At 40.7% G+C, this 12,639-nt stretch overlaps 1 protein-coding gene across 1 annotated transcript; it reads right to left on the bottom strand.

Annotated features, from left to right (window-relative positions):
- Nucleotides 1-6,632: 6,632 nt before the first annotated feature.
- Nucleotides 6,633-9,348, bottom strand: LOC113524711 (uncharacterized). The gene is made up of 5 exons (XM_053242270.1): nucleotides 9,297-9,348; nucleotides 8,851-9,195; nucleotides 8,607-8,699; nucleotides 7,059-7,096; nucleotides 6,633-6,888 (listed from the first exon to the last, which is right to left on the bottom strand). Exons 1-5 carry the CDS (start codon nucleotides 9,346-9,348, stop codon nucleotides 6,769-6,771), a joined length of 648 nt encoding a protein of 215 aa, XP_053098245.1. The 3' UTR covers nucleotides 6,633-6,768.
- Nucleotides 9,349-12,639: the final 3,291 nt, after the last annotated feature.

A 12,639-nucleotide genomic window follows, 5' to 3' on the forward strand; every position in this document is an offset into this window, starting at 1 on the left:
CTCGTCCTCCTCTATTCAACGGGATTTTTCCCACTGTGGTGGGCCCCAAGGAGGCTCTGGTCATGGAACGAGAAGTAGATACTCTCCCGAGGAAGGAGGCCATCGAGGAAGGAGGCTCCTCTCGACAGAGAGTCCGAGTTCTACAGCCGGTACTTCATAGTTCCGAAGAAGGATGGAGGGTTGCGTCCTATTTTAGATCTGTGTCTGCTGAACCACTCAGTCATGAGACTCAAGTTCGAAATGCTCATGCTCAAACAAGTCGTGTCTCAAATCAGGTCCGAGGACTGGTTTGTCACGATAGATCTGAAAGCGTACTTCCACATTTCCATTCCTCCTCAGCACAGGAGGTACCTGAGGTTGTTTGCTTTTGGGGCGAAGCTTACCAATATCGGGTTCTTCCCTTCGGTCTTGCACTCTCACCCCCCACTTTCACCAAGTGTGTAGATGCTGCTCTGGCTCCATTGTGACTCCAGGGCATCAGCATACTCAATCACATCGACGATTGGTTGATTTTAGCTCAATCGGAGCAGGTGGCGGTTCGACATCGAGATGCCGTTCTCGCCCATATGAGAGAATTGGGGATAAGACTCAATGCAAAGAAAAGTGTGCTTTCTCTAGTGCAGAGGACCACTTATCTAGGCGTGGTGTATGGCACGTCTGTCTCCTGCTCGGATTGAGTCGATCCTCATGGCTGTCAAGAGAATGAGAGAAGGCCAGTCTCTCACTGCTATACAGTTTCAGAGACTGTTGGGTCTGATGGCAGCTGCATCCAACATGATACCTTTTGGCCTGCTGTACATGAGACCTTTGCAGTTGTGGCTCAGGACCAAAGGGTTTTCCCCCAGGGGCAACCCGTTTCGCATGATCAAGGTCATGCGGCGAGGCTTACGGGCCTTAGACATGTGGAAGAAACCATGGTTCCTGTTACAAGGCACCGTGTTGGGGGTTCCTTGTCATCGCATAACGCTAACGACGGATGCTTCCCTCATGGGCTGGGGGGCGGTCATGAGCGGCCACTCTGCCCAATGTCTGTGGGAAGGGCCCCATCTAAAGTGGCACATAAACTGCTGGCCGTGTTTCGAGCAGTGAAACATTTTCTCCTAGACCTGAGGGGCCATCATGTGTTGGTCTGCACAGACAACACTTCAGTGGTCTCCTAACTGAAACTGCAGGGGGGTCTGTGCTCATGCCCCCTTTACAGGCTGGCATGCCAGATCCTTCTGTGGGCCCAAGGGAAGCTGCTCTCACTGAGGGCAGTATACATCCCGGGGCATCTCAATCAGGGAGCAGACATCCTGTCGAGGCAGGGGCTGAGGCCCGGGGAATCGAGGCTTCACCCAGAGGTGGTGGAGCAGATATGGAGGAGGTTTTACAGAGCACAAGTGGATTTGTTTGCGACTCAAGAGACTTCGTACTGTCCCCTCTGGTTTTCCCTCACTCGCCCAGCTCCTCTTGGACTGGACACTATGGTACAGACGTGGCCGAGGCTGCGCCTGTATGCTTTCCCCCCGATCGCTCTGCTCCCAGGAGTTCTGGAGAGGGTCCGCCGAGATGGAGTACGTCTTCTATTAGTAGCCACTTACTGGCCGGGCCGGCCATGGTTTGCAAACCTGGTAGCCCTTCTTGAAGATTCTCCTTGGGAGATTCCCGTCAGCTGGGATCTCCTCTCTCAGGCGGGGGGTACCCTATTTCACCCTCGTCCGGAGTTATGGAGGCTGTGGCTGTGGCCCCTGAGGGGGCACAGCTCATAGCCTCTGGTCTCTCAACCGAGGTTGTGGAGACCATACTCCAATCCAGAGCTCCCTCCACGAGGAAATTGTACGCTGCTAAGTGGCATCTGTTCACGTCATGGTGTAAAAACCATCAGTTAGAACCAGTTAACTTCCTGGTTGGTTCAGTGCTGGAATTTCTGCAAGAGCGGGTTGCCACAGGGTTATCTCCATCCACTTTACAAGTTCATGTGGCTGCTATTGCTGCATATCATGCTCCGCTGTGTGGGCAATCTCTGGGGGTAACCCATTAGTGACATGTTTCCTCCATGGTACCAGGAGGCTGAGGCCCCTGGCACGACCTAGAATGCTTTCTTGGGATTTGGCCGTGGTTTTAGAGGCCCTTTCTAAACCTCCCTTTGAACCTTTGGAGGAGGTGTCTCTGAGATTTCTTACAGTCAAGACTGTATTTCTATTAGCTATCTCTTCCCTGAAGAGAGTCGGTGACCTTCATGCTCTTTCTGTGGCCGCCTCTTTTCTAGTGTTTGCCCCTGGCATGGCCAGAGCCTTTCTTTACCCCAGACCGGGGTATGTTCCTAAGGTGCCCTCTGTGGTTCCACGGCCAGTCATGCTTCAGGCATTCTGTACACCTCCCTTTCGGGACCATGACCAGAAAAAGCTTAATTGTGTGTGTCCAGTGCGAGCACTGGATGCATACGTCCACAGAGCTGCCCTGTGGAGGAAGTCGGACCAGCTATTTGTCTGCTACTGTCCTTATAAGAAGAGTCTTCCTGCGAACAAGCAGACCCTCAGCAGGTGGATAGCGGATGCTGTCACTACTTCTTATGAGTCCTCTGATCTCCCCTCTCCGTTGGGGGTTAAGGCTCATTCTACCCGAAGTATGGCGGCGTCCAAGGCCTTCTCCTCTGGTGTTCCTCTCCAGGATATTTGCAATGCTGCGGGATGGTCCACCCCTCTGACTTTCGTCAGGTTTTACAGCCTTGACCTCGATGCCACTCCCCATTCCTCAGTTCTCTCGACCTAGTTGTGCCCTTCCACACTAGGCAGGGATTTGTCAGTCTGGTGGCGTTGGATACTCGTTCCCAAAGCGTTGTCGACGCAGCTTGAGTTCCCAAAGGGGAACGTCCCTAGGTTACGTCTGTAACCATGGTTCCCCGAGGGAACGAGACGCTGCGTCTCGGTGCCATACTTCCTGCATCCCTGCAAGCGCTTTCTTCACTCTCCCAAAGCTGGCACTGCCTCCACCTTATGCGCTTTTATACTTCCGGGTCACTACGTCATCCCGCCGGTGACGTCACGCGATTCCGTTGGAGGGATTACACATGTGATTCAGAGCGTGGTCACCCAGAGGGGTTCCCAAAGTGTTGTCAACGCAGCTCGAGTTCCCTCGGGGAACCATGGTTACAGATGTAACCTAGGGACTTTTTTCCACTCTCTCCAGCATGAGCATGAGACCTTTACATGAAGCGGGATCACCTGAGTGTGTGGCGGGGTGTGCAATAAGCAAAGAAGCAGATTACTCATTAGAGTTAAATAAAGGTGTATTAACGAGTAATAACATGTAATGGTTTTTAAAAGGTATTTCTATAGAGGGATTAGATATATACGATAGATTCTGTAGCTCCTTTACAAAAAAACATATAAATCACTCATGTCTTTAAAGCAGCATTAACAGGGTAAAAGCTATGCAGTATTATAAAAAGTAGATCTCTTCTTTTGTTACTGAGGGAATATTTATAGGGGAGAGACCCTACTGAACACCAGTTCTGTCTTTGTTTATTTTACCATTGAAAATTTCAACCAGAAATAGGGTATCAGGATGGATCAGCAGGCCCAGAGAGCTGAAGGAGTCAGGATCACTGGTATCTCAGGAGTAGTATGTGTAACTTGAGAGAAAGAGAGACAGAGAGAGAAAGAGAGATAGAGAGATTATTAGATATGCTCACTGTCACATAATGGCTAAAGAAATTGTACATTGTGTGTAGAGTGAAAGTAGGGACTCCAGCAAGACAAGGTATGACAACATAACTAAAAAGGAGATCCAGAAGGTAACACTGACATGAGGGTGATCTGGAACATAAAGCGGTCAGCCACTCCACCGTCAACAAACCTGAGTGAACATATGAGAGTGGGGGAAAAACAGCATCCAAACATTCCAGTTCCCCTAAACACTCAATGCCCATGAGCTCTCCAGATCTGCTTCTTTACCTAAGAAAACAACTATTCAAGTCAAGTCAAGTGTCAAGTGGAGTTTATTGTCATTTCAGCCATATACAAGTACATAGTGAAACGAAACAATGTTTCTCCAGGACCAAGGTGCTACATAAGAAAACACAGAATGACACAAAACTACGGGGACTACATAAATTAAACATAAAGTGCACAAGTGCAAAGGTGCGGATGCACAAGACAGAACAAGACAGTACGCAGTTCTGTTTGAAAGTGACCAAGTGACAATAGTGCAAATATTGACAAAGGGCTTGACTAAAGAAGCATGTTTTCAGCCTCAACTTAAACACTGAGACTGTATCTGAGTCCTGAACACTAAGTGCAATTGTAACCCTCTCTAAGGTAAATACACACTAAGTTCGAATACTCGTATCCAAGTCAGTTGGATTCTAATGTGGTGAATGGTACGATTGGAAGTCATTGACAACACACAGATTGATTACCCTTTCACATGAACTGCATTGAAATGTGTACAAAATATAACTCAACTGTTGTACCAAGAACATCAATAAAGTGTGGTGCGCAATCAGTGTATGTGTTCAGTTTTTTTCAAGTTCCACAGTCCAGTCTTGAAGATAATGGAGAAATGTTCCCTTATTGTAGAAATAAGCTCTGTCTTTTTTTGTTTTTAATGATGAAGGAAAAAACAACCAAAAATAAGGTGAGGCCAAAAAATGTTCTATTGATTCAAATCTGGAACTTAGGAGTTGATAGGGGAAAAAGATATATATCCAAAAGGGGTGCAATCAAGGCCCACTGAGATCCTACTGCACAGTGGTATCATCTGGAACATCCTTCAGAAAGCAGTGACTCCATGGATCCAACGACCAAGGGTGGGTGGCTCGCCATCTTCCTTCCAGAAGAATTCAATAGCATACAAAAAAGAACCTGGCCTGCAATGTAACAGGCACATCCATATTATTATCCATATATCCAGTTACTCATTAATCAGCTGATAGTCAATTAATACAGACCTTAATGTACAATAAACTCTGTTTAAACACAATAAATGAATTCAAATCATGAACTCGACTTCTTAAACATTCACAATCATGTGCTCAATTCACTCAATATACCTACTTCAGATACAGAAAGCCCACTCAGTTAATCATGTTGTCAACAACGTGACTTTCATATTATAAATAATTAACAGTAATCAACATTCACTTTTGTCTATGCATAGAACTTTTACATCACATTCACGTTTCTTACCATGAATCACATTATGCGTTCTCAACAACGCATTAAAAAGGCTGCTCAGCACTAGAGCATTTACATCACACATCAATGATAAAACTCAGGGATGATCAACTCAGAGAAATTATTTGATCATAATATGAAGAATAGCAAATTTTCATCAGCTAATAGACTCTAGTTGCCAGGCAGATTTCCTCATATCAGGTATTACAGACTAAGGTGATTGGAAGACCCAATTGAGGATAATTAATTTATACAAAATCTACCACAGACATTATTTGCTTTTACCCAGGAGTTCCACACAGGGGTTACACAATGCTGTTCTATAACTGTGGAGCTTTGTAAGAGAAAGCTCTACCCTCTGCTGTAGTCGTCACTATTCCAGGCACCAACAAAGAGCCTTTTGATCGAAGTAGGCGTAGCAGATCATAAAACACCGGATGTTCACTCAGGTACTGCAGCACAAGACCATTCAATGCTTTATAGGTCAGTAGTAGTATTTTATAATCAATGCGAAATTTGATTGTGAGCCAATGCAGTGTGGATAAGATAGAGGTGATGTGGTCGTATCGTCTGGTTCTAGTAAGAACTCTGGCTGCTGCATTCTGGACTAAGTGGAGCTTGTTTATGCACCAGTAGAATGTCCAGAGAGTGAGGCATTACAATAATCCAACCTAGAATTAACAAAAGCAGGAACTGTTTTTTCTGCATTGTGTAGTGACATTATATTTCTTATCTTAGCAATATTTCTGAGATGAATGAAGGCTATTCTAGTAATATTAGCTACATCAACATCAAGTGAAGCACTGGAGTCAATAAACATGTTGATCTGGAAGATGAGTTCACTAAGAAATAATGAAATTTATTATGAAATAAACAAATTTTTTAAATAAATGTGGAAAATTGATTTAAACAAAATTAAATGAAATTGGATTAATTATGGTCATTAACATCATTCACATAAATTTCTATCTGGAATTTAGTTTCAGGTTAAGCAGTCGAATCTCATCAGTAATGCAGTAACCACTCATCTTTATATTCAGCCCTGTTGCACTTAAAGGCCCTTAGTATTTCTGGAAAAGTGGAAAATGTTACGTGGAATTACGTTTACAGAACTACTGGCTACAAAAATGTTTTAGCTAATCTAAAGTAATTACAATATTCACAAGATTCAGCATCTTTATAAAGCTCCTAAGCAAAATAAATTACAAAGTAAAAGTTTTAGCAAATTGTGTACCATGAGCCATTTCTTTACCTTAGCCATAGTTTAACCTTAGAAATCGAAAAAAAAAAAAAAAAATTACATTCTAGAAAACTAGAAACTTTAAGAGAAAATGCTGAGAAAACATTCCAAATGTAAGGCTTTCAGAAAAAAAACCAGCAGATAATGAAAGTAAAATTAAAAGAAAAGTGATAAAAATCATCAAATAATTTAAAAAAAAAAAATACATCCATCAAGTACAGCAAATTAGTACATTACAAAGGTTTGGAAATGGTGATAAAACTTACAGCAATAAAAATGTTTTTGTCCGATTAAAATATGACACATCTGTCTACAAACTGGGTGAATAATTGCATTTATATTGTATTTCAAGTCTGAATTAATTTCTCTTTATTTTATTTTAACTTGTGCATAAACGTCTTCATGGCTCTTGTCTCTGGATGTTCTGGAGGATGAAGGTTTCTTAGCAAAACTCACAGCTGCATAGTTCAAGGCATCTTCATCATCAGCCTGATAAAGAACAAGAGCTGTTTATAAACCAGAGTGGATTAAAGACTACAAATAATTATTACATTGATATTTTGTATATAGTTGTCTGTTAAAATTCTCTGTGTATTGTGGATTGTAGGTCAGATGTGGATTTATTTAACAGAATCACAGTTAATAGAAGACTGGATTACCTGATTGGTGGGAATTTGATGGTTTCTTGATGAAACACCTGAACATTAATACACATAAGTAAAGTTTAAATGTAGAAAGGATTCACATTTTGGTGACAACTTTATACAGTAACTCTATAAATAATAATAATAATAATAAAAGTAAACAAACCTTTTCTTTGATTTTTAAATAAAACTCCAATCAGAACCGCGATTAGAATAAGAGATATTATTATGGAGGTTGTTAAGGCAATAATCCAATACACATTTCCTGAAATGATAAAAAAAATGGACAACTTGTATGAATATTGTATGATTTTTTTTAACAGGAAATGGTTTTAACTAGAGAAGATTCTGTTATAGAAAGTGAAAAGAAAGCTTATTTGATCAAAACTCTTACCTGTGTAAGAATCTGTGTTCTTGTTAACTGTTCCAGGTGTAGGACAGAGTTTCATCTCTTTACCTTTACAAATAAAATGGAAAAGCAGCAAATAAACAGAAATGATACTAAATATGGATAATGTGAAATATTCAACATTTAATGCATATGTACACATAATTCTGGTTAAAGTGTTGATCTGGAATTAGCAGGTGTGTGATGTGGAAAATATGATGTTATCTTTGAAGTTATAAAAAAAATTTTAGAAATAAAGTGGACTACTGCATTGTATATTCACTTCAGATTTTACTTTTATTAAATGCATTTTTTGTATTGTTCCATGACTTCCTCTCTAATTTGTTCATGGCCAATTCCCTTCATCCAGTTAGGTCTCCCCTATCACACAACAGCTATCAACCAGGCAGGGCGAAGTCTATCACGTGCTATTTCTGAGACATGTGAAGCCAGCCAGCTGCATCTTTTCGAAATGCTGCTCATGCAACATCAGGGTGTGGAATAACACACTCACAGATGCCCATGATTGGATAGTGTTGCTGTGATTGACAGGGGAGAGAGAGTATGTCCCTCCCTCCCCGAGAGCACGGACAATTTTGCTCTCTTGGACTCCAAGCCACAGATGGTTGTGGCATCGTCTGGATTAGAGCTCGAGACGATAGGGTGAACGATTTTCTACTGCGCCACTCAGGAGCTCTTAAATGCAGCTGTAAGTATAGCTGGTAAATACCTCCACATTACAGTTAGACCAAAGTCATTCCAGTATACAGCCAATATAAGCAATTAGCTCGAGTTAAATCTTACACATTGTTTTCTTAAATCAGAATTTCTTCCATTTGTTTTTGAATTTTTAATTTGATCTTAATTTGAAAACAAGGAGGATTATTGGAAAGACAATAATCATGAAGGCAAGAACTCCAACTCTAACAATGGAGAGCCAGAACAGCACATGCATCTGATCAGTACAAATGTAACCTGTATGGAAAAATAAAATTGTTTTAAAAAAACATCGGAAGTAATGATGAAACAGCTGATGAAACAGCTAAAGTACATAATGGAGTACACAGAAAAAAATACTTTACAATATTGGATGATTTATTAACAGGAAAATTTTTTAACTAGAGAAAATTCTGTTATAGAAAGTGAAAGGAAGCTTATTTGATCAAAACTCTTACCTTTTCCATCGCTGCTGTCTGAACCCTGGAGTGTAACAGAATCTGTGTTCTTGTTAACTGTTCCAGGTCTACGACTGGGTTTCATCTCTTCACCTTTACAAATAAAATGGAAAAGCAGCAAATAAACCGAAATGATAGTAAATATGAATAATGTGAAATATTCAGCATTTAATGCATATGTATACATAATTCTGGTTAAAGTGTTGATCTGGAATTAGCAGGTTATCAGAGTAAAACTGTTTACCTTCAAATTGCAGACATGTTCCAGATGTGAACTTTAGTAAACTTCCATCCAGTTCTCCACAAAAATATTCTCCTCCATCATCTTCTCTTGCTCCATTAATGTAGAGATCAAACTTATGGTCATTTACAGTAATACTGAAGCGGCTATCTTTAAATCCCTCAGCAAATATGTAGCCCAAAGCGTTACTGTATGGTTTTGCAAAAAACTGAGGCAATTTTCCAAAACTCTGTCTGTACCAAAATAAATTATTTTTGTTTTTGACGCTGCTAATGTTACACTCCATAGTTACATTTTCTCCACGCTTTACTCTTTTCACGTGAAGCTCCCTGATGTCAGAAGTTTTTACTGTAAAAAAGTGTTTAATATTTAATGTTTAATGATGTCACTAAATTAGTTAAATATGTAATATTACTATTTTAAATGAAAGTTTTCAAAATGTTACTCACCAGCTGTGCAGAGACAAAGCAGAGAGTAAAGAGCGACAAAGAGTGTGATCATCGTTCCTGTTTAGACAAAGTGATAGTGAGGTAATGAACTTGTGTGTTCAGTAGAAAACCAGGTCCAGACTCACGCCTGATTGGATGTTTTGAAGCTGTGGACTGATTTGATTGGTCCATTAGCTGTAAGGAGATGTGAAGCTCACAGTGAATTCTTGTCTATTCTGATGCTGTGATGAGTCACATGACTTTACAGATATGATCTACTGGAGCTCTATCAGTCCTGTGTGCTGGAACCTCTCTGATAGAAGAAGTTTAATGAAGTGCTTTTAGGTCAGCAGATCTAACAACCCCAAAGAGGAATAATGTGTAATCCCGCTGTGGGGGGAGCGGGACGCAGTACAGTTTCAGTATGGTCCTTTCACAAATCATTTGTCTAAGGTAGAAACTGGAGTGAGCTTTTATACAGGGTTTTACAGCAACCATCAGATACTTGGTGGGGAAGAAGCTCATCTGTATTATTTAAGATGTAGACAATAGAAAGGTTTACAGTAGAAAAGGTTACTTTCTTTATTTATTTCTTTTTAAAAGCTGTTGCCTACAGCAGTTAATAAGAAAGTGTGCATAAAAATGTATAGTGTTTACGTTTAATTCTAAAAAGAGGAGTGGCAGCTTTTTTCCTCGATGTGCTTTGTGGTTACTGTAAAACCCTGCATATACACACACTAGAGTTTCTACACAATGGGCTTTACCATCGATCATTAAATTATATATTTAAAGACATGTTCTTACCACCTATTGAATCCACATGTTTTGTGTGTTAATTAACTTTCTAACCACATCAATGCACTTACCCTTTTAAGTTTCATATGCAGTGTTACTTAATGACATTAACAGCATTTGAATGTAAATTAGTCACAGTAGTTAAGTACTTAGCATTTCTAGCTAAGTCCGAGCATTTCTAACATAATGAATGAATGCAGTGTGTTATTTACACTTGTGTAACTCCAATTACTAACTGATGCCTTTGAATGTATGTTTCACTTTCACTCCTTTCATGCAAATTTAACACCTCGACATCACATTGTGGTCCGGGGGTCACTGTGTGGAGGAGTGGAACTTACTGGATAGCTGAGTGAGGTAGCTAGTGAGGCCAGTACACTTCCAGTTTCAGGTTTGGTGATGTTGGGGAAAGGGTTGTTATTGTCAGTGGAGGAGACAGAATGCCTTATTGATAAGTAAAACTACACGTTGCTAGGACTGGAGCAACTTCACTGTAATGAGCTCACCCTTGTGCCACGAGTGTTTGTACAGAGAACATTAAAAAATACACACGTCTCATGTTAACACAAATAGCTTTGTGGTTTCTGAGTTTCTGATACCAAGTGTTTTAATCAGCAGCTCACACTGACTTATTTTGGGTCACTTCAACAGTCCAAATGTCTTTATGTTAGAATCTCAGGCTAACACACAAAAAGAGCTGGAGATCATTAATAATAATTCACAAAAAATATCATGTAGAATGTTGAGAGCACTATTTATTCAAACTGTGCTACAGACTATGCTTTGTAAAACAGGACTGCGCTAGCACATCTCTGCATGCCACATTTACCCATAATCCTCCCCTCTGTATCACGACACAAAGACACAAATACGTGTTAAAACAGAAGTTTAAACCAGGCTTTACTGTGTGTGTGTCTGTGTGTGTGTCTCTGTGTTTAGATGTCAACACTGGAGGGGTGGGCCACTACATCAGTGAAGAGCCAAGTACTGAGCCTGAGCCATGAATCCATCACACACACTGAAAAATACAAACAGTGTGACCTAAGAAAAACACTTAACATGATATAAATTTTCATTAAATCTGTTCCCGATCTCTTTGGTGGTGGTATGGACTACACGTAACAATGCACCATATTTCTAGACCCGAAGTGCCGGCTGTGTGCTACCACATCTCCATCTCGGTCAGAACCACTGGATTTATAAAAGTCTAACATCTCTAACAGCCCTGATAAAGAAAGAATCAAACCCTTTAGTTTATAACTCTCACTTTAAACCACAGTGTTGTTTCCATTAACACTGACACATACACTCTGGTGTGAGATGGAAACTATAGGACAAAAGTCTCAAACCAAACACCAGCGTGAGGTCATTAAGGTTTTTACCACATCAAAGGTGCTGAAACTGCCAGACTCATAGACTGAAGCAGCACTTTGTCTAAAAGTTTTGCATTGAAGATTTTTGATATGTTTTATACAGGTTAATCATTAAAGGACTCATATGTACCAAAAGCTGTGAGATTATACTTTAATTATTACCAATTCTTTCTCTGTTGTTATGTCCTTTAGGGTGGATAACAGGCCTGGCACAGATAGAGCACAGACTGTAGTACAGTTTGAATAAATAGTGCTCTCAAAATTCTTCATGATATTTTTAGAGACATTTTAATTAATGATCTCCAGCTCTTTTGTGTATCAGCCTGAGATTCTAACACAACGACATTCGGACTGTTGAAGTGACCCAAAATAAGTCAGTGTGAGCTGCTGATTAAAACACTCGGTCTCAGAAACTCAGAAACCACAATGCTATTTCTGTTAAACTAAAACAACTGCATGATGTGAGAGAGCTGCTGCAGCCAGTAACACTTCTACAAATGCATTAAGAGCATTTTCACACTTGGCCTGAACACTTGAGTAAACTCTCATGACTTCTAGGCTTGTTTGGGGGCGGGGCTCATAATCCCAGATTTGCTTTCACACAGAGGAATTAATTCTGAGCAATGGATCACTTCTGCAATTCCATATGTCACTTATGCATATGCAAATTTGCTGGAGGTTCATCCTTTTATTGTTTTTTATTAGTTTCATTTGGTAGCAGCACTCAAGTAACATGTCATCATGGAGGAATCCCTGCAAATGAGGAGCTGTTCTGGGGTAAGAAGATTTTAGCCACGGAGGCCAACATGAGACGTGTGTATTTTTTAATGTTCTCTGTACAAACACTCACAGCACAAGAGTCAGCTCATTACAGTAAAGTTGCTCCAGTCCTAGCAAAGTGTGATTTTATTTATCAATAAGGCATTCTGTCTCGTCCACTGACAATAACAACCCTTTCCCCAACATCACCAAACTTGAAACTGGAAGTGTACTGGCCTCACTGGCTACCTCACTCAGCTATCCAGTAAGTTCCACTCCTCCACACAGTGACCCCCGGACCACGACGTGATGTCGAGGTCTGTAATTTACATGAAAGAAGTGAAAGTGAAAATTACATACAAAGGCATCAGTTAGTAATTGGAGTTACACAAGCATAAATCACACACTACATTCATTCATGCTTATGTTAGGAATGC

Source organism: Pangasianodon hypophthalmus, chromosome 19 (genome assembly GCF_027358585.1).
Source record: "Pangasianodon hypophthalmus isolate fPanHyp1 chromosome 19, fPanHyp1.pri, whole genome shotgun sequence".
Taxonomy (NCBI): Eukaryota; Metazoa; Chordata; class Actinopteri; order Siluriformes; family Pangasiidae; genus Pangasianodon; species Pangasianodon hypophthalmus.

Excerpts from the sequence above, each read along its gene's own strand:
- LOC113524711 (XM_053242270.1), bottom strand. The coding sequence starts at position 9,348 with ATGATCACACTCTTTGTCGCTCTTTACTCTCTGCTTTGTCTCTGCACA. Across the intron at positions 8,700-8,850 it reads AACATGTCTGCAATTTGAAG|GTGAAGAGATGAAACCCAGT; the intron begins GTAAACAGTTTT and ends TTATTTGTAAAG. Across the intron at positions 7,097-8,606 it reads AGACAGCAGCGATGGAAAAG|GTGTTTCATCAAGAAACCAT; the intron begins GTAAGAGTTTTG and ends ATTAATGTTCAG.